This window comes from Solea senegalensis, linkage group LG1 (assembly GCF_019176455.1).
Source record: "Solea senegalensis isolate Sse05_10M linkage group LG1, IFAPA_SoseM_1, whole genome shotgun sequence".
Taxonomy (NCBI): domain Eukaryota; kingdom Metazoa; phylum Chordata; class Actinopteri; order Pleuronectiformes; family Soleidae; genus Solea; species Solea senegalensis.
Window position 1 is genome coordinate 30,330,164 of NC_058021.1, and position 27,832 is coordinate 30,357,995.

The 27,832-nt window shown below is 41.6% G+C and overlaps 1 protein-coding gene across 2 annotated transcripts; it reads right to left on the reverse strand.

The window, feature by feature from the left end:
* Nucleotides 1-1,083: 1,083 nt before the first annotated feature.
* On the reverse strand, nt 1,084-26,405 carry nck1b (NCK adaptor protein 1b). Of its 2 annotated transcripts, XM_044045969.1 has the most exons (5): nt 26,177-26,405; nt 15,712-15,764; nt 15,236-15,476; nt 1,874-2,628; nt 1,084-1,637 (listed from the first exon to the last, which is right to left on the reverse strand). In XM_044045969.1, the coding sequence occupies exons 3-5, from the start codon at nt 15,459-15,461 to the stop codon at nt 1,437-1,439; spliced, it is 1,182 nt and encodes a 393-aa protein (XP_043901904.1). In that variant the 5' UTR covers nt 15,462-15,476; nt 15,712-15,764; nt 26,177-26,405; the 3' UTR covers nt 1,084-1,436. The 2 variants fall into 2 exon arrangements, with proteins under 2 accessions (XP_043901904.1, XP_043901913.1); XM_044045978.1 differs by lacking the exons at nt 15,236-15,476; nt 15,712-15,764; nt 26,177-26,405 and adding an exon at nt 11,633-11,746.
* Nucleotides 26,406-27,832: the final 1,427 nt, after the last annotated feature.

The window sequence follows — 27,832 nt, forward strand, 5'->3', positions numbered from 1 at the left end:
ACCATCGTCGCCGTCCCTGTCGGTGCCGCCGTGGCTCTGATTGCTGATCTTCCAACGCTCAAACTTCTACTTTGTCCATTCTTTCCGCTAAACACTGCGCTGTAAATACAAACCATGTGTTGCGTTAAGAGACATGTATTGTGACTTCACACAGGCTGCACAAGACGAGGACACTTCACTTCCAAGCTCACACTTAAAAGAAATGGCACGACTTCCCCTTAAGGAACTGTATTCTCCTTTAAGTCCTTTGTGCGCCTGCTGCTTTTAGTTTGATGTATATGTATACGCTCGACAACCGCACAAACGTGACCTCCGGGTGACCCTTTAACTCCCTCATTCCCTCAAGTGATCACTAATTCAGGATCGGTGACATCATCCTGCCTGGATTTCCCCCTCCCGTTTCCACAGAACTGGAGGAAAAGGAGCAGCAGCAGCAGGAGGAGGAGGAGGAGGTTTAGGAGTTTATGGGAAAACACTTAACTCCTCACACGACCCGACACATGTGTGACCTCCCGCCAACTCGGCCTTTGTAACATTCACATGATAAGGATACAGCAATACGTGAGACAAGCAGTTCCGCGGTATGAAAAAAAAAAAAATAACACGACCTTGCACGAGAAGATGATTCATCTTCCATTTTCGCCACACACCCCGTGCGGATGTCCCGATATCTCTAAAAAAAAAACACAAACGGTGAATCCTAATAGAACTGTTTCAATAAATATATTTTGGTCACTTAATTTTTATTCATGATTAGCATTTAGCAGGAAGTTGTGAACCCGGTGCGTCGTCCACAACCGTTAAGACAGCCAACACAAAAACAGAACGTTTGAAATGCAGACCTCCATGGGGATAGAGTCTGGAAAACAACAAAAGAAAAAGAAAAGAGAGAGAATGCCTCGCGGTGGATGTCGTGTGTTCGATACAGTTAAAAAAAAAAAAAAAAAAAATCACATTTTTTTAAAAAAAGAAACTGTTAAAAGGATTATATATTATTGACAAAAACAAAACAAAAAAAGAAAAGAAACTAAATGTAACTAATAGATATCAAGATGGAAATACATGGCGTTTGTTTGCCTATGACCTAACACATCTGGATAATTTAAAATAGGGCGACCAAGAGGTCTGTAGTCAACTCTCAGGAGTCCATAGTCTTTTTCCTCTTTGTCTCCCTCTCTCCCCCCCCTCTCTCTCTCTGTTCCTCTGAGTCTCTCCCGTGCCTTTGCTTCCTCCTCTTGGAATGCTCACAAATCGGGCATTAAAAAGTCCTGATGATGTGTTAAGTCCTCAGGCTTGGAGTTTAATATGTTAGTGTGTGTTCCGGTATGTTTATATACTGTATGGATGCAGTTGTGTAGAGGTGTGTGTGTGTGTGTGTGTGTGTGTGTGTGTGTGTGTGTGTGTGTGTGTGTGTGTGTGCGTGAGACAGAGAGGGATCAGGAAGCTGCCAAGGCCTTGACCAGGTACAGTTTGTCGCCCTGCTCACTGGTGAAGATGGGGGCTTTTTTGTAGTGTTCCACAAGCTCTTCCATAGAGTTGAACTTGCGCTGTCCGATGCAGTAAAGGCTTTCCTTCAGCTGCACTTTGAAATGCTTATTCTTGCTCTGCGCCTTCAGGGAGATGGAGAAGTCGTTTGGCTGCGAAGAGGAGAGAAAGGGGAAAGAGACGCAAGGTTAATTATCTGCATAGGTCTGAGTCGTCCAGGTCACGGGGAACTGGACTTGCTTGAGTTTTCATAAAGATATTTTCAAGACATTCAAGAGGCTCCATCAGTTCTCTTTAAAAGAGAAGAAGCCTTTTTTTTTTAAAAAAAAGACTCAAGCAAGTCCAGCTCCGTATAACTACACAATTATCTGTTTCAAACATCACTGACTGATGACTCGCTGTCTCGGATGAGGAAGTCTCCTTCTGTGCCTCTCTGGTTGAGGGCCACCTCCGCTTGGTGGCGCGTCACCTTCCCGTAGTACCACTCCTTCCCTGCGAAGCGTCCGCTGCCTGAAGGCGAGATGTAGTCACAGTCGGGCGTGGGCGGCCCGGCGAGCGCCGCCGAGGATTTGTGGGAGGCGGAGTCCAGCACCGTGACGTAGTTCTTGGGCACCAGGCCCAGCTGTCCGTCCGCTTTGCGGCACTTCCACCACTCGGGGTCGTTCTCTGGCTTCTCCACGACCTCCATCACCTCGCCGCGCTCAAAGTTCAGCTCCTCGTCGTTGCCCGAGCTGAAGGGGTAGAGCGCCTGCACCGTGTGCAGCACCCGGTTCCCGTTTGTGGTACTGTTCATCACGGCCGCCAGCTTCTCCGTGAGCGACCCGCCCTGCTCGCCGAGGCCGCCCATTCCCCCGCCCCCCGCCGTCCCGTCCACGTCCTCCGTCACGTAGTTGGACGGAAACCAGCCCGACCGTCCGTTGTAGCTGCCGCGCCACCAGCCGTCGCTGCACTTCTCCATCACCACCACCCGCGTGCCTTTCACCAGAGTGAGCTCGTCCTCGCGCTCCGCCGTGTAGTTGAACTTCACCAGGGCGGGCAGGTTGAGGTCGTACAGCCGCTCCCCGTTATCTGCATACATGTCTGTGTCGGCGTTGGACGCCGTGTCTCTCATCCCTCCCTTTCTGCTCTTCACCTTCCCAATTCCTGGACACAAAAGAAAGAAAAAGAAAAAGAAAAAAGAAAGAATGAGAACACGGTGTAAAGTTAACAAAAAGAACAGAGTGAACTTAGTGGAAAAGGTCAGGTCTTTTTTGGTGTAAATTAAAACTTTAAAGTCATCATTTCACTATAACACAAGTGCCCAGAATTCCTATTTTCAAGTGGAACAAGTCCCAGCAGAAAAACTAAAACCACACCATCAAAAAAAAAATGTAAGTGGGGGTGAAAAAATCCCAGACAAATACCAGGCTGTGATAATAAGCATTAGGTTCTGTGCAGAAGTACAGGCAGGGTGGGTAAGCAGAAGCCGAATATCATTTCTTTTCCACATTACAGTGCCCTAACCCCCCACATTCCTAATCCAAATACATTCTTTTGGATTAGGACAGGGCTGCTGAGGGAAACCAGAAAAAACACAATGTCTGGTTTTAAAGAAAACTCGTTTTGGCATTGTCCTTTAAGGTCACACCGGGTCGAAATTAATTACAACCTACACTTGAACTTTGTGGGCAAAGAAAAAAAAAGGTAAAGTCACATCTGATAGCGGCTAATCCCGTTGCAGTAATCAACTCGGCTTCCCCGACACCTGCTGCCGTGCCTGCACTACAGCTGGACACCAAACTCTTATTTCATTTGTGCTTTCATTCCTCTGCTCTGTCTCAGCAAACTCTCCACTCCCTCATTCCTTCAACCGGCCAAGTGAGCCTAGAAGTGGACTTCAGTATATGAAAAAAATGGAGTGTCTGAAACCTATATTCCCTTGAACAGCCACCAGGGGGCAACTGTCTGAGAAAATGACCCTACTTCCCAATGAAAGGTCACATTTAGTGGGGTTTACTAGCAGATGTTTGTTTAAGTCTATACATTTTCGTAGCCTTAGATTAAGCCTTGTTTATGTGCTTTAGGCAAGGGCCATTCATTTCATTGTGTTTCACGTTTTGAGGCCGAGGTTACGGTGCCAAATGGTAAAGAACAACATCCTTTTTTTGGTCTGTAAAGGCCACTGTAATTCCTCGATGCGTTTGGGAAACAAAATGCCAACATAATGGACTTTGCAGTAATAACATCAGTAAACCTTTTTTAAATTCATTAGTTTCAGGTCTTCTTAAATACAGCATAATGTCCATGTTGTACATTATCTTCTCATTTTGAGTCAAACGGATAACGGCTTGTATTTGTGGCGTTGAAACCTGAGTTTGACAGCTAATGCCGTCCATGATTGCAGGTGTAGGTGGACATTAGGCGTGGGAATCACAGGGTGCCTCACGTATGCAATACATTGTGCACAATGACATCACGATACAACGATTCCGATATATTGACGAAAACAAAACGTCCGTGTAGGAGTGCAGGATGTCTCTCTTTGTAAAGTCTATGGATTGAACATGGATGGAGCGTCTCTTAAAGTAGGTTTCTCTGCCATTATTCTGCTGTAAACTCCCTCCAGGTAACTTCTGCCCAAGACATCAAGTAGTAACGCCTGGCAAGTGAAAAATAAATAAATAAACAAAACAAATAAATCAGTCGATTATCAGTCCCACAGGCGGAAATTCTTTCTCTGCATTTAACCCATCCTCTACTAGAAACTTTCCTAGAACTGGGAGCAGCGGGCGGAGCAACCTTCCAGTTACAAGCCAAGTTCCCTCTCCACTTGGCCACAGGCTGCCGTAAAGGAAGTTTGTGTCAGATGTGGGATTTTGTGGCAACTGGCAGGGAGTGTTTTATGTAGAGCACCTTAACTTGTTAATTAAAATAGCAATATTTGCCTTAGCATATTGATTCTGATAATGCGGGTGGAAGGACGACAATATTTGACCCATCCTCATCTCCCACTTTTCCCAAACATGGCAACTTTAGAGGCTTTGAAATGGCAGTTTACAAGCCAGTGGGTGACACCACAGTGAGTTGCCACTTGATGTAAATGACTAAAAGAATTTATCAGGGATGACAAGGAGCCATACAGTGAATTTTATCAGGTTCTTGACTCAGTGTAAAACGTGCACTCGGTGACACCATCTCTCCAAAGTGAGGGGATATTACCATATGCCCTGAGGCTGAGCCACGCCAGGCCTGCGGTCATCGTCCTTCTGGACAAGAATTTCCACTTGGCAGCCTGGCATGCAAACAGTTGTATGAAACACATGTAGCTACCACACTATGCAAATGCTGAGATCACGCCTTCTCCCTACTCTCCAGAGAGCAGCTCTAACACTCACAGGCCGGGCAGTCTATACACAACTATACACAACTTTCCTCCGTGGCAACAAGAACAGTCAACAATTTTGTGACGTCACGCAAAGATAAAATGACGTCACACTTGCAAACGCTAGCATCTTAATGACGATGCAGGCAAACCAGACTACAGGTGGGACCAGACAGACACCCATACCAGACACGGAGAGCGTGGGGAAACTAGTGATTCTATTCCTGATTACGTTTGAAAGGCTTCCACTCGAATAATCGAAAAGTCAGCAGAGTTAAATTATACCCGAAGGCAGGGTGTAGCCCTCGGGACACTGCTGGGAGGCCGGTGTTTGTTTTCCCGCTGTGGATTATGACTAATGTGTCACAACGCCACACCGAATGTGTTTGCGCCACAGATAGATTGTTACTGAGACTCAGGGAGCGCAGACAAATTTCATGGTAGAGCTGGAGTCCGACATCAAAATTGCTTCCAGGTAGAACCTGTTATTAGACACACCACTGTACATAACTACAGAGTACAGACAGGGTGTTAAGAGCTGATGTCTGTCTGTCGGGTCCAGGTAAGGTCTAGTCATGACTCAAATTCGTCTTAAATAATTCGAAAAGATAACTGCCGTAAAATCTGTTTGTTTGTTTAGACAATTGTAAAATTGTTTTCTCCCAGAGAATCTTGATATTTATAAGCGTTTGATGGACACAAACAGCTAAAAGTAGCAGCTGCCAATTTACCTTAAAAGGTACAATTAGAAGTTCTGCTTAACAGCGTTTCATTTGAAGGTTCACATTTGTGTCCTGTTTTGAGAGGCTCTTTTCATTTTGGGCCAGCATTTTCTTTTCTTTTCTTGCAACAGTAGCTCAGTAAACACATTATTTTCCACTTTTCCTGATTGTATTTATTTTATTCTTAGGAGGGGCAGCAAAACATAGCTTTTTCTGTTGTAAATGTTATGTCCACCGTCTGATTCAGTTTAGATAAATGCCATATGTATTGATTTTATAAACAGGACTCATTCAAGAAAATGCATCTACTCATTTTGATTTCAAGGTGGAAAAGCAAATCACAACTGTTGATACTAGGGAATCACAATAAATCAGAATCCCAAAACAAATCAAATAACACTGCCCTAAAAAGAAGACATCAAAATGTGTGTATAGTGTGTATAAAATCTCACAAAACCTAAAACAAAACCTTCCATGACAAAAACTTGAGGTCCACAACAGTGGACACGCTCATCATATGAGCGTGTTGCAGGGGGAAAAAAACAAACATGTTCATGCAGGTGCAAGCCCCCAGGATGTGTCTCATGTACAGTTGGAAAATGACCTAGTTAACTCGACACAAAGGTTAGAGTTCAACCCTGCATGAATACAGTTTCCTTTAGTTCAAGCTGGGGAACAGAGAGGCAACAGGTTCCATTTTATCACACCAAGCATATAACTCATCACTTATCAGTGTCACCATCAGGACTTTTTATTGCTGCTTCCTGCTTCAGCTGTACGAAAGCTTTGCATTAAAAACAAGCGCAGAGTCCATGACTGCTGCTTTGACTAAATAAAACCCAATCAAAGCAAGTGTGTGATTTGCCTGTGCAATTGTAGACACATTGACATCCGTCTTTCAAGTCGGTGTCAGTCAATTGCATAGAGTTCATTTGTGAGAACTGTGAGTTAGTGCTTCCGTTCTCAATTCAGCAAAGGATCTAATAGACTAGACCAAAAGACACCAAAGACACGCGCAACAAGACACTGCTTAAGAGCCGAGGTCGCTGTCCTTTATATTCTGTCAAGGTTTGTCAGTTCAGGGACGTTGAACTTTAGTGGGGAGTCTTTGAACCCTTAAACATGCTGTCATTAACTTAAATCTGTTATTTTAAAAAAGGGACAGCACAGTTTAAACAGTTTGGTTGAGGTGGTTTGGTCACATGCAAAGGAGGGACAGTGATTATATTGGACAAAGGATGTTAAAAATTGAGCTGCTTGGTGGGAGGAAAAGACCACAGAGATGGATGGATGTTGTTGAGGAGGACATGAAGACAGCTGGTGTAACAGAAGAGGACACAAGGGACAGAACAAGATGGAGACAGATGATCTGCTGTGGTGACCCCTAAAGGGAGATGCCGAAAGAAGGAATATTTATTATTAATAATGATAATAATAACAATAATAATAATAATAATCATTATACTAATCGTTCAGCCTTTAATATACCCATGCCACATAAAACAAATCAATATCATTCAACGTATACGCTGTATTTTAGTTATGTTCAGAAATTTACAACACTGTCGGACAACCTTTTCATTTGGCACTATATTCTCTAACCCAGGGGCCTCAAACTCAAATGACCTGGGGGCCAGTGAACCTCTAGTCTGGTCAGGAGAGTAAATCATGTAAAATAAAATGGCCAACGGTTTTGGGGGGGAATCAATCGTTCATGATAATATTGTACACAATTTCAAAATAAAAAGACTGTTTTGATATGGAATGATATATATAGTTAGAAAATGATCCTATAAATGACAAAAACAGATTATAACTTCATTATAACTCTATAGATAGTGGAGGGCCGCATGATATTTACTGGGGGGCCGTGGGTTTGAGACCTCTGCTCTAAACATATTTTTTAAAAAACAAGCCCAAAGCTGTGTAGCACAGCAGATCAGCTGTTTGAGAAAGGCCACAAAGCACTTTCACAGTTGAGCACCTCAGACGGTAAATAGCTGTTCTGCCAGAGACATCACTGGTTGTTCTGAGGACTGGAGGTGGTCTTCTTGGGACCAAGCAGCAATATTCAGACCCGCCAACAATCGTGAGGAAAAGCAGACCTGGATTAACCTGAGATTATGTCAGTATCTAGGAGAATTAACTATATTTGTCCTTTAATATCAGACTGGAAAGAGAAGAAATTGTTTAATAGTCGAGGGCAAAAACAACAAAGATACACACCATTTAGCCCCCAATAGCTCCCTAAACTCCTCCCTCACGGAGAGAAGACATTTTCACCTCATTGCACACATGTGCTCCATCCACCTGATGTTAACCCTAAATACTATCAACTGCGCGAGGTTTACATGAGTGTATATGTGGCACCTTATGGCGCTTTTCCACTACACAGTACCGCTTCGCCTCGGCTCGTTTGGGCTCAACTCAACAAAGTTTGGTTGGCAGTGCTGTCGCTAAATACACCAGACTCCTCTGTTAAATATTGAGATTTTAGACATTCCCTTGCTATATGTTGGAGATTAACGCTCGTTTTAATTATTTATTGTTAATTGAGCTACAGATCAGCATTGTTCGCTTTGATTCTCGTGTCGGACGTCACGCTCATGACTCTTCCTGTGACGTCACTCTCTGACCAATCAGTGGCTGGCAGTCCGACGACGTCACGCATAGTATTGACTTGCAGAGCTAAAAAAAAAATAGCAGGTATCAGGCGGGTCGAGTTGTGCCTGGACCATGTAGTGGAAAAGCTGGCATTAGTGTTTCCTCTGAATCACACAAACAATGCCTGCTCTTAAAAGTTACAGGACAGGAAAAGAAACTAAACAGTTTCTGTACGGTGTACTGGAAATTCTTCTCTCATTTTACATCATAAGCTTTTTCCTGTGCATTTCCCGTGTGCAGGATGTGGAGGGAGGAAACCGTGTGGCTTCAGATGCGAGTAAATCACTGCGAATAATGACAAAGACCTTAAGACACACATGTTAAACCCCCCCAACATGAAAAAAATAACTATGTTGTTTACAGATGAGGCACAGGAGGAGGAGGAGAAGTAGAAAGTGGTGGGGAGTTTATCACTACTATGACAAATAGGAATAGTTATTTTTTCTTTTCTTTTTTTTTTTTTTAACACTGGCTTCCCCACAGTGCCTGGCTGCCCATTGTCTGCCAGGACCCTTGCGACCCCTCGGCTTCCCTCCATTTCAGGACTCTTCCTCTGTGGATGACAACACCCCGCGTCAGACTGTCTGACAGCGCCTGAACATCCCAAAACTTGGAACAGAACAAGAGCAACAGTGGCTTGTTATCCGACTGACAAAACCTCATGTATTACATATTGTATCACCATGGTTTAAATCTAACCAAGTTGCCTACATACTAAAAAAAATATTCTAATATATATTATGTGTATTATTTTCCTCATTAATACACTACATGTGTTGTTTGGTCCCTAAAATGGAGAAATGTTTATCAATTTCTGCCATCACTTCTGAAAGTATCGCCTCAAGTGCGAGTGCAACTCGTGTTTTACCAGACATGTGACACCGTGAAGCAACGTTCAGCCGTACATTTCAGTGCGAGACTTGCACATTAAATGTAATAGCACCACATGGCATCAGAGAGACCGAGTCAAACAAACTAAAAGGGAACAAACGCAAAAAGGTGAGCTGCCGTGTTCTTCAGATCTTCAGAGGGGGGATAAGGTTAGGAGTGCTTTTTAACCTGTGGGCTTCAATCAAGCTGCTAACGTGGCTGACTGACAGGTGAGCAGGCAACGTCCTGTGCGCTTTCAACTAAAGCTTTCCGAGTCATCAAGCGCAGCAGTCATCCATTTTTATGATGGACAGGAGCAGAGATTAAGAGTTCTGGACAGTGCAGGGTTACTGTCAGACACTACACCAAGAAGAACACGTCCTGATCATAAAACACTCAATTGTTAGTATAAAGGTCCAACACACTACTAATTTCACATTTCTGGCTGACCTATTTTTCTTAACCTCTAGTCTTCAGAGTGCAAATTGAACATATTCACTTCAAATTACACCTGTATATACCTCAGATCCACCTTAAATGAATAAAACTAGAAAATACCTCAGCTCAAACCACATGATTTACTTATTACTGTTTTTATGACATAAATGCAGCAAGCAACATAACAGTGTTACCGAAGCCAACACAAACTACAAATCTACTATTTTTAGAGGGCCATTAAAACCATTCAAATTAAAATGAGACTATTATAGTAATAAAAGCAAAACTTGAGTGATTCCAGCTCATCACATTATTATTTTATGGTTTACTGGCAAACTGAATATCCTTTTGATCGTCACTCTGCCAAAACTAAAACAAACAACACAATATATTTATTGTGGGGGAAGAAAATAATCGACTGTATATCATAATAAATAATATAATTGATTGCAGCTCCAAAAACCATTCAGCAAATGTTTTCCCCTTTGACAACTCCCCTGCCAGTCTCTCAATTATGATCATTTCTGGACAGAGAATAGTAAGCAGTAGTTTGGAGGAAAGAAGCTGGAGATGAAAAGGAGGAGTGATGGACAGGGACTACCGGAAGGTCCAGCAGACAAACCCTGCACAATGATTCAACTTCCTCCCAACTTCTGACTTCCTCTCTGGCCTGCACTCCTCCACAGCTCAGGGAGAAATGTGTCTCAAATTAGAGTTTCCGCTCACTGGGGATGCTGAGAAACAGGAAAACAGAGGGAGGGGAAAGGGATAGAGGAGGCTAACTGCTTCTCATTATACACATCAGCTCTGTGTTTTTGTCACTCTCTGGATCCTTGGCTCTGTAAACAGACCAGTCAGTTGACACACAAAAGGGATAGGGGAGACAGACATTGCCAGAAGATAACACTCAATGGCTACAAGGTGATATTACAGCACTGGTGTGCGCCAGGGCCTGTTGATAAAAAGTGTGGTGTGTGTCACTGTAAAGTATCCACAGTCCACAGAGTTGCCTGGGAAATTTCATTCCTCTGATAAGTGAGCGAGGTGCAGGAGATGGGAGTCTAGGTCCCATCAATCAGCAGAGACCCCCTTCCTCCTCTCAGCACAATAACTACAGTGTTCTACATGGGCACCCCATGTCCCTTCAACTGTAGCTCATGACTGGCGGTGTGTAGGGAGGAAGGGAAGGGGGGGGGTCGAGTTGTCACTTCCCAGACTGAGCAAGCTCGCCCTCAGGGTAGAATAAAGGAAAACAGACTTTGGCTATGTCTTGAGATATTCCCAAACAGGGTGTGGAGACGGGGTCTTCAAGCATGATAATGTAATCTGCTGGGTTACAGCCCACACAATGGGACAAAGTGCGAGAAAAGAAATTAAGGATTACCGTGCATGTGAGTGGACTTGTATTTATTACCTCTATTACCTCTTACATCTTGTCGGGACCAGTGGTCCTAATGAGGCAGAACCTCATTTCTGAGGAACCGGTTAAGTTTAGGCCTCAGATTTAAATTGTTAGGTCAAGGTTAGAGTGAAGCATTAACTGGTTATGGCTATTGTTAAGGTTAGGGATAACGCTTTGATTGGGCAGTCCAAATGAATGGAAGTAAATGTAAAGTCCTTAAAAGGATAGCTGCTCAAACCTGTGCGTGTGTGTAAAAAGAAAGACAGAGGAGGAGGATTGCTGAGTCAATTACAGGCTTCAGCTCAGGAGAAGGCTTTTCAAAAGCATATCCACCCAGTCTTTGCTGCCGCTAACAGACACTGCCTCAAAAGCTGTTAAGACAACCTCTCCATGTCTCTGCCAGCACAACATGTTAGCACAAAAACCCAACTTTCCTCCCACACCAAACATGACACATCATTTGACTAATCTACAACTGAAACTAAGCAAAGACCAAAGCGGAGAGTTTAGAAAAGGAAGATAAAAACACCCCCACCCCCCGGAGAATGGCTTCAGCACAGCTAGAGACAGAGAGAGAAAAAAGAAACGCTCGAACTTCAAACAAAAGCTCTTTTTACCACTTGTAAAACAACACAAGGAATCCCAACAAGTGTAGCTCACAACAGAAGACTAGGAAAGTTGAAAACTCACGAAAGAAATGTTTGAATAGGTTAGCCATGTCCATTTTGGGCTCGCTCTCCCTCTCTCTGTGTCTTTCCCGGCCCCTGCTCTCTTCCCACTGCAGCTGTAGAGTTATTCCATTGGAACACCCAGAGAGCTGGGCGGACAGCGGAGCAGGGCAGCCCACTCCTTTGACCATGTGGTCATGCTTAGCCAATGAGAGAGCAGGATAGGGAGGCCTCCAGTGCAATTCTGGAAGGCACAGTATAGAGGCCTCATGGAGAGGGAAAGAAGAAGGGAGGGAGGGGGGAGTTGAAGCTTAGACTGACAGAAATAGAGAAAGACAAATGAAAGAAGTGAGAAATAGAGAAAGCAAAGGAACAGCTTTCAACAGAGTGAGATTGATGTGTGTAAGAAGTTACTGGTCTTAAAAAGGCACAAGAAAAACTACAGAGATCTGCGAGGAAGCAGCAAAAGCGGAGTGAGTCAGTGAGAGCTCAGTGTCACATGACTGCAGTTGTTTGTAGACACACACTCATAACTTTACAACAAACCCAGGAACATGAGACCTCAAACACAGCACACACTCACACGACACAAACGCACAACCGCACAACCATCTGCAGCGGACGCATCATACTCTCACACATTCTTTCGAACGATGACAGCACTCCACACCCAGAAACAGGCTTGTTTAAAAGAGAAAAAAAAAAAGATCGATTTTTTTTCCCTCCCACATAACACATGTCAGTGTGGTCATGGGGATGTTTTTCCCTTTTTACCTTTATGTACAAAACATAGCCTCCCACAATATCCCCCGTTAAAATGTCCAAAGTCTACTTACAGATCATAAACTCGAAGACATGAAGGTGAAGTATTTACAAGCTACAGGGCTGCATTAGTGTTTAACAAGGCTTAGTTTCGCTGTAACTAATGTTTTACATTAGACCCGTGCTTTACTGGATATGTGTGAGTGAGACCTGAGCCGGTGTGTGTTATTAAGCCTGTGTGTGTGATTCTTGCAGCTGTTCACCTGGGGACATTCAATCGATGAATTTAGAGACAGGTGGGAAGTTATTGGGCAGTTCATGGCCGTGGTGGTGCATGACCACACACTTCCACACAACCACAACCACAACCACACACACATACATATATTTAGCACATGTAAACCTGCACGCTACAGGGGTGAAAAAAGCTTTAAGGTGGAGGCACCCTGTGAGTAAATGTAATTTTTATCAGAGATACAGTACTGTAGAGCTGCAGCTAAAGATTATTTTCATAATCGATTAACCTGTTGATTATTTTCTCGATGAATCGTTTGGTCCATAAAATATCAGAAAACGTTAAAAAATGTTGTTCGGTGTTTGTCAAACCTCAATGATGATGTTCACAAATGTCTTGTTTTGTCCACAAACCAAAATGATTAACTTTTAATAATTTCTTTGTTATCCAGAGCAAAGAAATTAAGAAAACGTTCACATTTATGAAGCTGAAACAATCGTAAATATTGTTTCAATCATGAAAAAAAGCTTCAAACCGATTATCAAAATAGTTGCCGATTAATTGTTTCAGCTCTACAGTACTGTGCAGAAGTCTTAGGCCACCATCAGATGTGTTGTTTTAGCAATGCAACGACAATAGAGGATAATTATTTCTATTTCACTTTACTGGAACACAATATGTATGCAGTTTTTTGTTGTTTAAAAGAAAAAAAACAAAAAAAACCACACCATCTACAGGTGAACAAGTATTTAGCATGATCTACCCTTACACTTGAACAATAACACAGCTCTGTTAATACTGGAGTGGAACCTTAATTAAGTTAATTAGTTACTGGTAAACCCTGTGTTTGTCCTACCATTTCATTTAAAGAAATATCTGCTGTAAGAAACGTCTATTACGCCAGGTTTATTCAAGACATGCTTGAGCATTACATACACATGTTGCATGAGTAAATCTCATTGACAGCTCGCTAATATAGAAGACCAGCTTTAAGTCGCCTCACTTCATTCCAAATTCCAATGATCACAGAATTTGACAGACAGAAAAAACAACAGAGCTGGTGGTGCCTGAAACTTTTGCACAGTACTGTATGTAACAAACATTAATGAGCTGTGTGTGAAATTCAAGAGACCACTTCCTTTTTTTATCAGTGCATCAGTTTAGCACACGACACCATCTCCTCTTACAACACTACAAACACTTTCAAAAAAACAAAACACACACACACAGCTAACAGGAAGACGCAGATCCCGTGGCCAACAGATAAGTGTTTTGCAAACACAGCATTTATGTGATATGGTTTTAGCTTAGCAGTTCCTGGAACACTGCTATTCTTCAGGTCTCTCTGAAGGGAAAAAGCCACATCTGGGGCCCCTTGCTGAGGCCGCGCTGTGCAGGTGTGTGTGGTTATTGCAACATCAAAGATGAGCAGAGGAGAAGAGGGTATCTCTTGTTATAGTCATATGATATAATAGGACTACAAACACTAAACACCACATGCTGTCAGGCTTGTCAGGTTGATAGTAGCGCTAAGCAGAACTCAACAGCTACATGGTACCGTGATATATATCTGTAAATGTTTGGTCATAATCCCCAGCACTAAGTTGATAATAAAGCTTCAATGAATTTGATAAAAAATGACGCACTACATTTACATCACAACCACAACAAACCCATACACTTTAGAATACAGGTCAATCAAGTTTACTGCCAATATCACACAACCCATTTCAGTCTGCCTTAAGACTTGATGATGAGGATAAAAAGATTTTCACATGTTACATAGGCATGAAAAAGAAGTGACCAAAGTGAGAACTCCCCCAAAACAAAATTCAAGCCATCTGGCAGTGATCCAGGCTGGATGCCAGTGGTCAGAGAGTGTAACCCAAATTATCACAAATATCTGTCACCACAAAGAATTAAGCTAAGGCAAACAGTTACTCTGGCTTCCATACTCCATAGTTATGTGTGGCTTGCTACGGGCACCACAAAGCCCTTTTGGCGAATGATAGTACCCAGAAATATGACTGCTGTGTTGACGGTTAAGATAACAACACCTGTGCAGCATTCACGCTGGTCGTGTTACAATGAGTAGGAGGACATTCTATGTTGTGAAAGAGTGGAAATATTCAGATTTTCTGTTCACACAAACCACATAGTTGTGAAACTAAAATCCAATTTATATTTACCCTTTAAATGAACACTTAAAATAAAGAAAATATATTAATGCCTTACCCGAGTATCAAGGAAAAGGATACACACACACACACACGATTGTCAAACACTAAATTTTCAATCACTGTAACTGAAAAAAAGACAGTAGCTCACTGTATTTCAACCAATCAGACATCAGCCTGAGACCATCTTCCTGTAGATGTTCTTATACATGTGATACCACAATAATGTGGGCAGAAAACAAAATAGCACTTCCTGATGAAAGGTTACACTATTGTTTCTGTGCATGAGCATAAAACAATTCAAGTCTGCCGACACCAAAACAAGACTTTCTGAGTGACTGAACATGAATAATCACTGATATCTTCTGTAATAAAAACAAACAAGGATTTGAGAGAGATTAAAAGTAAACATGTTTCTGGACAATGATTAAATGTAGAAGTTGTTTTTTACCTAGTGTATCTTTGAGGTTCTTGACAATAGAAGCTTTCCTGGCACTGTTTTTCCTCTCCACATAGTTGGACGGCACAAAGCCCGTTTTGTTGGTGGCATTTCGGACCCTCCACCAGGACTTGGAGTCGTCGAGGAGCCAAAGGCGCTCGTTTTTCTTGATGTCCAGCTCCTGGTCCTGCTGGGCCATGTAGTCGAACTTGGCGATGACAATCACCTCTTCCGTCATCTTGCACGAGGTACACTGGTGGAAAGAAAAAGGAAGAACATGGTTGATATTTCTCATTAATAATGGCCATAACCATTGTTGATGAAGTTGCAGAAGTAGGTAGTACAATACTTAAGTGTAGTATGGGTGGTGTGCTGATTTCACAATATTTAGTCTTAACTGTGCCATTTGCTCAAGACTCAACGATACAGCATGAGACACACATGCAGTACATTTAAAAAACAGTGTATGGAAATGTATAGCTATATACCTGTACTGCATCAAAGCTTAGAACTTCAAGGGCTCTGAGACGTCACTGTTGACCTGTACACAGAAAAAGGAAGGGAATTAAAATTGGATTCAGTTCAAAATTTGTTCTCAATCATCTGTTACTACCGATGCATATTTCTGAATATTATTGTTATTTTTGTGTCTAGACTTCCAAACAAGGGGAAATTCACTTGTAACAGCAGCAAAAAGTCAGAGGTAGAGATGGGACGATGCCACTTTATTGTGTTTGCTACCGATATCACAAACTCGAGTATCTACCGATGCAGTTAACACATTTGTACCGAATCATTTCAAAAACATAATTGTCCAACTGTGTAACAAATATTGCTTTGACATTGACAGCCCAAACATGACTCAGCTAAATGCTTTTGCTAATTTTTATTTAACTTTTTTATAGTCTGTGCTAATGAAGCATGCAATATATAGGTTTTTGGACTGTATCAGATTCATTTTTATTTAAATTCTATCCAGTGATTTTGACCAGTGTCGGACCGATACTGCGCGATTCCCAGAGGTAGACAAATACAAGATGGTGACAAATATACACACTTCACTATAGAAAATATCAATCTTCATGCCAAGATACATAAAGTGTCTAATATAATAGAGCCAGGCCAGAACTCCGATGACATGCCAAGTTTTACTTCCACAGTTTAGTCTCTTCAGACATAAACTCCACCAGACTAATTGTATTCTTAAACAACAGATATAATTGTCTATTCTTTCCAGGCTTCAACACTGAAGGCTGCCAGAGGAATAATATAGTGCTAATCTCCCAGAATCTGAATTCTTCATAAATTTACAGAGGAGATGATTTCCTCTCAGCAGTGCTCCAATGATTGTCTATTGTTTTAGGCATCAAACATGAACCTGGGAGAGAGGAAGATGCCAGAGATTGCTGTAAAAGGGAAGGAAAGAAAAGGGGCAGTGTGCGTCATTACCTATGCAACTGTTCTGATTGCATAAACTGCATTTAATTTGCACACATTTCACATTCTCTAGGCTTTCTAAAATTATGACTTGGGAGTGCTATGATCCACAAGCAAAAATTCTTGGCGGTTGACAATGAGCACATTCACAACAACTGGTCTTATGACCAATGAAGCTATCGACACGGTTTGGTTAATACTGCTGATTCTCAGGTCAGCGCTGAGGGAGAGAGGCACTGGAGCTGCCAATAAGCTGCTCTGACGTCATGGGAGTGGATGGAGTTTCACCTTTCCCCCCTGAATGACTTCAGGGACCAGACACTGACCTTATTGATTGAGAGCCTGGTTTTTAATTTAAGCAGGGGTGTCTAAGTTTCAGCTGCAGCTGGCCTTGAGATAAGACCACCACCACAACCTGATCTCAAGGCAATGTTAACTTCTCAATGGGACCAAGAGGAGTAGAATAAGAAGTAAATAAGCAGAGGTTGAGAGATAGAATGTCCCATGTAGACCAGATGATGAAGAATAAATTAGTGTGTTCAAAGTCTTGCGTTCCCAACATTGTCGACTGGAGCCAAAGCCAATAAAACCCTGCGTGCATTGCAGTCATTTTACCCGGGAGTGTACGCTGATTAAACACATTCCTAATGGTCAAAATCCCTTTAAACCCGGGTTTAAATGGGTCTTTAAAACCAGTGGAAATGGGGTGTAACAGCACAACATCACACAACACTATGTTTATGAATAAGACTGTGACGAGTTTTGGGCTTTAAAGTTTAACTGTAGTTTCCCATTACCAGAATTCACTGGGATGAACACTGTATACTGTGGTTTCATCTAATGGCATGTCATCGCCTGCTATTTTTCCAGCTGATCAAATTAGTGAACACTAGGAGCCATGTTAGGGAGCGGCACACAAAAACAAAAGAGGTGGTTTACTCTCCTTGTGTGCTGCCTCTTACACCAAGACAAAGGCAACAATCTCACTCCCTGGGCTGGGCAGAGTGACTGTCTGCCAAAGAGGCTGAGAAATGTTAGCTCCATTTCCATTTACAACATCCACTTGACTTTTTCTTTTCCCCCCATTTTCTACTTTCCCCAGCAATGCATGACAGAATCATCAGGGAAGGATTGTCCCTTTCCCAGCTATCTCTCGTTCTCAAACACATTGCATCCCCAGTCTCACCTTTTGTAACTGCCACCACCCCCCGTGTCTAGGGTGGCTCGCCACTAAAGTGCACATTAACACTACAGTGACTTACGACGGTGCAGATGTGAGGGAGGATCAAAAAGTTCGGCAACAGATGCTCCGAGCTAATCGCGCAGCTGCAGACTGAGCCAAGGCCACTCGTCACTCTAAAGCACTAAACTCAAGGTCAGACAGGTCAAACAGCTCAAATGGTGTCACATTCACGTCCACCATGGGTCTCCGTTTATTCTGCTGCCGAGGAGAATTAACAGGTAGTGTAATCCATCACCACTGCCACGGCATATTATGGTCTCATTCAGAGAACAGATTAGCAAGTCTGAACTGGTCCTTGACTGATTTGTGCCTCAATTCGTCTACACTATGATTTCTTTCAGAATTATTTCAAGAAATATGGAAAACTTGGTGGCTATGAAGAATTTAAGGTAGGCAAGCCTCTTTTGTGTAATAGTGTCAGATCTAATGATGTCATGAATAATTTTTTCATACAATGATTAACTGCTCAGATGTTTTGAAGAAGACACAAACTCTGAAATAGCACGGCTACCAGACATAAAGCAAAAACAAGATCAGTATGCATGAGCTTTGTGGTTGTCAACAAGGGCGACCAAATTGCACTGAGCAGTAGACAGGTGGTTGGGTCCAGTGGCCAGTGGTTACGGCAGGGTTTTCCCAGCTTGCTGATGCTTCTGCATCCCTTTCGTCCTTGCTATATTTCAAACTGATCTGCTGACAGAACAGCAACAGTGGACTGTTCGTTCCTCCACTTTGTTTATGATTAAACAATATAATGAAAGCACATTCCTGGGACCTGGGTTCACAACCCAGTGCGACAGAGGGCCTTTCCACGCCAGACACTAATGTGGAGGATAAAGCAGTGGACAATAAATGTGAGACATCCTGTAGCCGCTCCATAATGATATCTTTCCAATTGCAATGATACTGTTGTGAGTGACAGCAGCTGAATTCTGTACAGAACATTTGTTTAGGGCTGAAACCAATTATTTTTTACTTCTGCTTACAAAGATTTATTGATAACCAATTTGCTGGAGGTTCAATTTCAACAGATGAAATGGCCACCTGAACTTAATATTTTAAGCTTTAATTTAGAGAATGACCTGCCATAGTGCTACAAAACATTTAATATACTCATAACACAAGGTTTATGCATGGGGGAGAGTGCAAGAAGAACAAAAAAAAGCACCTATTTATAAATACATAGGACTATGAACTACTAAATACCAAGCTGATAAAGCATGTCCACCTTATCTGCTGCCATAGCAGCGGCCGCTGTGAGTCAGTGACAGAACCAGTGTTACAATCAGCAACCCACTCATGTTCTTAAGTGTCAACACTGATCACAACTGTTTCTCATAAGCAGAAGATCAATCTTCCAAATGTGGCATTGCTGTACAATAGGTTGGGGCATGAGCAGGTAGACTACACATTAATAGTAATATATACATAGGCAACACTTCAAAAATGAAGGCCACAAACCACAACAACTGCACAACATGGTGTCACAGCGATGCAGAGTGCAACTTGCAAGTTCTAATGTTACTATGAACCAACAGTGACAGGAGTTCACCACATCCTGCAGTCTACAGCTGCTGCCACAATCCCTTGTGTATGTGCAGGGAAAGTATATCAGCCAATAGCACGCCCAGTGGCCTATTTGGTAATGCATGATGATACAGGAAGACTGTACTAGGAGCAGGAAGTCGACAGGTTTGAAATATTGTGAATATGGTGTTCAGCAAAGATGCTTGTAAACGGCCCCAACTTTACTCTACAGACATGAGAGGTTTTTTGAGAGACTCAAGTCACCACAAGTGGATACTATGTCTTCACTGTGAGAGAAAATAATGTACCAATGCTCAGCAGGATTGCTGAGGCACTAGGACAGCAACAGCATGAGCTCACAGAGGCAGACAGAGTAACCTAATCCCTGTGACAGCCTGCTAAAATCACAGGGCTCTGCTGCTTTCTGGAATGTGCTCTGTGTGCACACTACTCACTCAGCCTCTCTAGTACTGTCTCGCTTCCTCCAACTTATAGCCACTTACATTTTAACCTCAGGGCAGGTCCGATTCACAAACGACAGAGCATAACAGAACAGCTTCGAACCAACAAACACATGCTTGTGTTATTTTTTATTTTTTATTTAAATTGAACTGTGGTAACTAAAAACCATGAGACTGCATCTCACCCCAGCTGTCCTAGATTCTCTCAAAACAAAACAGCAGCATAGCAGCAAAGGGTCATGGGATACTTGGCAGGCCAGCTGTGAGACAGGAAATGTGGACACAAAGGTGACCGGATGATGGGAAAGTGATGCAATCTGAAAGAGAATTTAGATAACCTATCACTGCTTAGCATTGATGCATGCAGTTAATATCATTAAAAAGATGAAACATCAAGTCAAGGACTAGAATAAACATTGCTTTTAATGGGAGAACCAATGCTTTTCTACATTAGAGAACAACATTATTTCTAAATCAAATTAAAACCTAATTAGGGACAGAGAGGCCCTCGGTGTTTTGGGTGATGCATATTGACTCATAGCTGTGTGAAAGCAGTTGGTTATCCACCCCTCGGGATCACCCTTGGTTTTTCAGAATAGCTTAAAATATACCACGGCTCATGTCCTCTGAGAATTGCTGGAGATTTTCTCTCATAGCAACAAACACCAAAAACTTCAAGCTTTCAGGCCAACTTCCCATCATATGGCTCCCTCTCCACACACAACAAATTTGTGAAAAAAGTACACAAGTGTCACCACTTGAAATATGCTGCAAAGCAATTTAGACGCAACATGCAAAGTTTCAAGCCAAGCCACTTTAACTCACTGTCCAGATGAAGTCCATTTAAAAAGGACAAATGTAGAATTTATTAAGCTTATGGGAATCTCATCCAAAAAAAACTTTATGCTTACATCTTTTAGTTACTAGACTTAAGTGTACACAACTTTCCTCACTCACTATTACACAAATAAATCTGCAGGAGAAACATTTTACCAGACTCTGTATTTTTGACCAAGCACTCACACAAATCACAGGATACTCACGAGTGAGTACAAATCATTGTGAGTAAGTGATTGTAAGAGAAGGCAAATAAACAATATGAAAATCTTTCACACTGGCTTAGTCACTTCCCAGTTCATAACGGCTCTATATTCTTAATTTCACAAGCCCGAAGCAGAATGTTTAAGTCAGGCACACACAGAGATAGTGTTGGTGAACTGACTGGCCATATTTGTGGCTGAAAAACAGAATGGGCTGAACCACATGGCCTGAAGCGGCTGACAGTAATCCAATTTTAGTAAAACATCTGTGACTATAAATGTCTAATTCAGTCACCTCGTTCTCTGTAAAAGGCGACGTTTTTAATTTGTTTTTAACATGCGGGAACACTCTGCCACTGTCTTGCTATGCATTAGGACCCAATATATAAACATTTAGAGGGTGTGAAAGTGTATTATCAGAATATGTATCAGCCCTGAAAAGTCTGATCACAGCCATACATAACTCAAGTGTATGGGAGAAGCCACAGAATTATAGAACAAAACTAATATTGAAATATTACAGCATACCTACTTCAAAGAACAAAGAAAATTAGCAAAACAAACATGAATTATTCACACTCAATGAAGGGTGTACAGCTGGTCTTAGCAGGAGGCCTTCTAGTATGAAAATACTTGCAATCTCTCTCCGTCTCTGTAAACAGATACCAACCAGAACATTAAACCTCTGTAAAAGAAAGGATCCATTTCCTCAGACCCCACCTACACGAGCAGAGCCTACACATCCACACCCTGCTGTTGCCAGCGGTTGCTCCGTGTGGCCTATTTGTTTATATGTACCAGGTCCAACGATGGCCACATCTAAGAGATCTGGGTTCAGTGCAGCAACATAATAAACCTTCATGCTACCTCATCAACTCTGGGAACTCCAGGGGATTTCCCAATGACTAATCCAAGTTTACAAAGCAGAAAGATTCCTAACATCCAGTACTACAGTACGATAAAGCTATTAGTGGTCTGTTTGGTCTTGTGTGCTGTCGGGCTACTTAAAACTATTAGTAGCATTAAGGAGTGAATAAAACAGATGAGGCAAAATACACTGGTAGCTGCATACCTCATTGCAAATGCAGTGTTCTGGAAAAAGCTATTGTTGCTGTCAAAATAGCAAATCATTTGTAAACCCTAAGATAATAATCCCAGACAGCCTGTGTTGGAGAGATGAAATGGATACACTGACTTCCTCTCAGAATCCGTACATCCTGGCAAATATGAGCCCTAGGGTGCTGTCACATTAGGACTGAAGCAGCCACTTGGGACATAAGTCTTGCAAGAGCCACGTGTTGGAACATGTCTATGAGCGTCGTGAAAGCACAAGGCATTCCAGATTGCATGGTGATGCCACAAAAATCTTGAGATCTGTGCAAATTAGCAACAAAAAGAGCAAACACTTTCCACAGAAACTCTAAACCTCATGAGGCCTGAGTGAGACGGCACACAGGACTGTGTTTTTCAAGAAACAAGAAATTATTGATTTCAAGAATGTACTGTGTTTTCATCCCATTTAACTTAAAGCCCCATGTGTGTAGCTAAAAAGGTTCTTGACTTATAACCCAATACACAAATGATTTGGAGGTTTCACTATTCAAATATAATTGCAGTTTTCTGTTACAATTTCTTAAGTCACATTAAAAACATAATGTAAGAATTAATCTGAGAATATTTTGAAACTAGTGCTGACAGACAGAGTTTACATCATTTTATGTGCCGTCTCATCATCTGGCTGGCCTACTGGATTTCTGGTCTGTAAAAAAAATGTGTGTGATCAATCTGATTTAATGGAGCTGTAATTTAAAAAAATAAAATGAATATGCTTGTTTTAACATGTTGTGGCTAAACCAACAGTCTTGACTGTGAATGTTGTCATGTAACTGATCTTTACTGAATGATGGGAACCATAATGATCTGCATGTTCCGCTCTGGTCTACTCTTCATTCTCTCTTTTGTCAAAATGCATGAATCATCGTTTGAGCTTAAAAATTGCAGATTCTGGGCGTGCATAAAGGCCAACAGAACTGTGCAGTGTATGTTAACACAATATACAAAATAAGAGTACACAGGAACCAGGATCTAACATCTAACAACCGAATGCAACTATTTAAAGAGTGCTGTTTTACTGTGTGGTCAAAATAATGTACCAAAAATAACAGTCAAGGGTTTTATTGGTGTACTTTCTCATAATACAATACGTAGCCACTATATGAAGTTTTGATTTACATACAGTTTACATTAGAACTATCAAGAGAAACAGGCAGAGATCAGACAAGAGAAGTCAATTGGGCAGAACAAAAGAACATCAAATATGACAAAAAAAGCCTGGAGGAATAAATTACCCTACAGACCAACAATTTCATGATGTCATTTCATTGAGCAGACTAAATATACTGAATCATAGTAGTCTTAAAAAGTACACTTTCCTCAAGAACCAAGACCATATTTTGACAATAATGCTCAATCTAGTTATGGATACACAACAGCTTCTGCAATCACAATGACAGCTGTGATTGCACACATCCTCTTTTTCATCTCTGCCAAACCCACAGAACAAAACCATGCACCATAATGATGATAAGCTAAAAAGAAAAAACACCATCGAAACTGCACATCCAACTCTCTCACTCTTAATGGGAAATGAGAACAAATATATTGGACCACACGCAGCCAAAATTACGATGTTTTACAGAAGTGAGGAGGAATATCATCCCACTTAATGTCCCCATGCAGTTGTAACACAGCCTCACTAGGTCTACTTGCTTCTGGTGGCAAGTGAACTTAAATAAGTGTAAAGGGCTTGGTTCCTTTTCCAACAGGTGATTTACGTTAACTTAAAAAGGTACTAAATTCAGTGACATATGCCAACATGCACTGGCTGTCAAAGCTAAATCTGTCAGACAGAAAAAGAAAACAAATCATAAAAGGAAAATGAGGAAATGGAAAACATCTTGAGAAATTTACGAGATGAGGGAGAAAAGAGAGAAGTGAAACAAAATGCAGAAAGGACAAATGCAAAATTCCCCATTTTTAATTTTAATCTAATGCACACAATAGTCTAGATTCCTCGCACCACGCTTGTCACTTTACCAGGAAAATCTTCAGCCACATTAGTTTTTTTGGCCATCATGAAAATACTCAGTTGGTATTTTCCTCCAGGCTGCAGGGACAGATTTGGCTGCTGGAGGCCAATGTGTTCGCAGGCAGGCACCATCTTCTACAAAAAGGGCTCATCACTGCAAGACTGTACTGACACAACATTCAAAACAAGGTTGCGAGCCAGGTGGAAATATAGCTATACTACTGCAATATCACTGTGCACAAGCTTTGAATCAGGGGGAGTTGACAATCCTTAAAATGAGTTTGAGCTTGTGTAAACATTCTCCATAGGTCTCCTAAGGGCCGTTTCCACATCTCTAGCCTGAAAGCTCAAGAGAAATATAATATCAGCCTTCGAGCAATTACTGCTGGTAAGCACGTTTCCACCATTTCCCTCCCTGCAAACTGTGGCCACCCTCCCTCTGACTCCTACTGAGAGTAATGCTACAGCGAACCAAATGTTCCTCTTCCCCTCTCACCTCCCTGAAACCTTAATGAGAGACTGTGAAGAGGTTTGTCAGTGTGACAATAATTACAGAAACTGTACTATTCAGCAGCTGCGAGACACCCTTCCTCTTTGATGACACACATGTGCTACCCTCCTGACATCATTCAGAGCCAACCAACCACACATATTTGACACAATGCTGCACAATATCACATTAATCTTACAGTTTATTCACGTATTGTAACAAGTCAAACAAACATAAGCCACAAGTACACGACTTTGCCACCCACTGTGCTTCTGAAGCACAACATTTGAGTCAGGCTTTAGTTGTGTAAGGTAGAAACAATGTTGGGCGTTAAACTGGAGGTTGCAAACATGTAAATACCAGTCACAGAAACAGAAATAATCTCAGTTTCAAAGCACATATCCCTACCTACTACTGGTTACTCTAGAATGATGAGACATTTCCCTACTTCTGTACAATTATTAGTTTATCTACTTTAGTTACAGCTGAAAGAAAATCACCAACAGTTCCAGGGAAAGACAGTTGTGCTGCACCAAAAAGGTTATGTCTTTTCTGGCATTTGTCTGTTTGTGAGTGGTATAGCTCAAAAACCTATAGATGGATTTTGATGCAATTTCCCCCAGGGATGCAGGTTAAGGCTAAAGTCAGCGATGATTAGAGTTTTCTGTATCCTTTGGACCGTATTGACACTCTGGTGAACTAAGGCAGAGGGTAGTAGTCTCTACATCAACACAGTTTGCTTTTCGTGTGCCATCTTCTGTTCAGTTAATATATATGTGTACCGACATGTACCGACAGTAAACCGTTACTGCCTCCATGCTGATGCATCAACTGAATTTCCCATCATGGGATTGATGAAATCTTATTTTATCTTAAATAACCATATGCAAAATGTCTTTGCCTCTGTCAGACCACACATCCTCTGCTGACATTTAATGGACTACATGACACACTCAATTCATTGTATAACACAAGACACAGAAAATCAATAATGAAACAATCCCTAATGCCAGTCCATCTATAAAATGGCCATATTAAAAAGGACAGACAGGAAGAGACAACAACATTTACAGTTCTTTCACCCAAGCACAGGAAATACTAAGTTAACGTGATGGAATGCCTGCATCACGACACAACTCCAATCTGTGCACACAACAACTAAAAATACAACAAGGCATTGTGAATGCAGTACAATTGGATGATGATGTTTGCGCTGTAAAACCTGGATACATTTGCAGTGGCTTCTCCATTTCCAGCCTCAGAAATCACAGCGTTACCGTGGTGCACTGTCAGCACGAAATGAAGCCACATTTAAAAGAAATAACAGTTTTAGTTCAGCTTTTATCTTGTGACTCAAGCTTGACAGCGTGTCACACAACCTTACTTAGCTAACGTTAACGTGCCTTACACGAAAACTGGGGGAAAATTGGCTTTCAATGCTGACAAATGTTGAATAAAGTATTTGGCCAGCTGGGTAACGGTAATGTTGGCCTTGTTGGCACAAAGACAGACAGTTTTTTGTCTGGGCTCACTCTTGACCAGTAGCTGGTGTGAGTTTTAACGTTATTTGGCGAATTTAAGGATAGCGGGAGCTAGCCTGTAGCTCTGGCTCGGATAGCTCCACCATCAGTGGCAGCTCAGATTCATACAGTCACACACAGTCTTACCTGATTTCTGACGGCCAACCTCACTTATTTCCTTTGAGAGAAAAAAGATGTAACGTATGGAAAGCGGCATACAAAAGTGAGAGTTAAAGCACGCGAGTGGTATCTAGACTCCAGTGTGGCTAGTGGCCAGTTATTTTTTCCATTCCCACAAGCTAGCCTAGCCGATGAGACGCTGTGCCCCGGTGGAATAGCATTTCTACGCCAAAGCATGTCATTGCTCAGCAGCACGGCTAGGCTAGGCTAGCACCAGCTACACAAGCTGTTCCGACTCAATGCCCCGCCCCCACTGCATTCTATTGGCTGCGCAGGAAATGTCTCTCTTCCCATTGGCCAACGGTGCTGTCAGTCAATCACACTGCAGCTGCTGATGTTTCATGTTGTGATGTGATGAAATTAGATGAGAGGCTGGAGATTGAGAATCAACTCACTGACCACCAGGATAGAAACGTGTGTATGTGGAGAAAGACTGGGACATTTATGTTGTTATTCACTTCCTATTTTATAATTATGTTTTATTTATTTTTATTGTATTACAGTATATTACTATATTTGTTTGAGAGACAGTTGTTCAAAGTAAAAGTTGTTTTCAAAGCCCGTGCTGTAGGCCACAGTTTTGCAAAAAAAAATTAATCGGAACACATAATAATCATATATTATCATACATAATGTAGAGCTGCAACAATTATTCAATTAATCTAGAGGCCTCAAATTTGCAGCCCATGGGCCATATGCGGCCCCCCAGTCAATTTCATGTGGCCCCACTTAATACAGTTATAATGAGTTGTTTCTGTATGTTTTTTTAATCAATAGATCCATTTTGCATCATAATAGATTTATATGGTTAACTATTTATTGTTCTTTATCAAAAGAACATTATGAAATGAAATTACGTTTCATTTCGTTTTGACCTACTGACCAAATTAGACCCCTGGACTAATTGATTACTAAATTAATCGTCAACTATTTTGATAATCGATACATCCATTTGTTTTAAGTGTTTTTTCAATAATTAAAACAAGTTTTCTGAATTTTCAGCTACGTAAATGTGAATATATTCAAACTGAATCATTTTGGTTTGCGGACAAAACAAGACATTTGAGAACTTCTTCATATCCAGGTTTGCTAAACATCGATCAACATTTTCTGACATTTTACAGCCCAAACGCGTGCTTGATTAATCAAGAAAATAATCAACGAGATTAGTTGCAACCCTTATATAATGGCAGAAGAAAAATACTTTCCAGAGAGAGAGAGGAAAAATCCCAAAGGATTAAATAATAAGGATGAGTATGAAAGAGAACCTCGACCTGTGATGAAGAGACCGAGGAGATGAGAAAGTAGCTGGGGTGGAGAACTTTGAGCTGTGTTTAAGAAATTTGTACTGCGATGAAGAAGAATGAGAAGATGGTGAGACTGAGGAGATGAGAGGAACTGTGATTCACAACTTTGGACTGTGGAGGGCAGCATTACACCTCTTAGGGCCAACCTGCTGGAAATTATTTGAAGAAGAAGAAGAAATCATTGTTAGTGAAGACGTAAATTGGTAAAATACATGAAAAGTCTTGCTTAAATGTGAGTTCCTAAAAATAAAATGGCAGGCGAGTGTACATTTTAATACATAAATAACAAAAAATGAAACAATCCCCAATGCCTCAA

Bases quoted from the DNA above. Each gene is read 5' to 3' on its own strand.
- nck1b (XM_044045969.1), bottom strand. From the start codon at position 15,461: ATGACGGAAGAGGTGATTGTCATCGCCAAGTTCGACTACATGGCCCAG. The intron at 2,629-15,235 runs GTAAAAAACAAC...TTTTGTGTCCAG, and splicing joins GAACCTCAAAGATACACTAG to GAATTGGGAAGGTGAAGAGC. The intron at 1,638-1,873 runs GTCAGTGATGTT...TCCTCTTCGCAG, and splicing joins TCCGAGACAGCGAGTCATCA to CCAAACGACTTCTCCATCTC.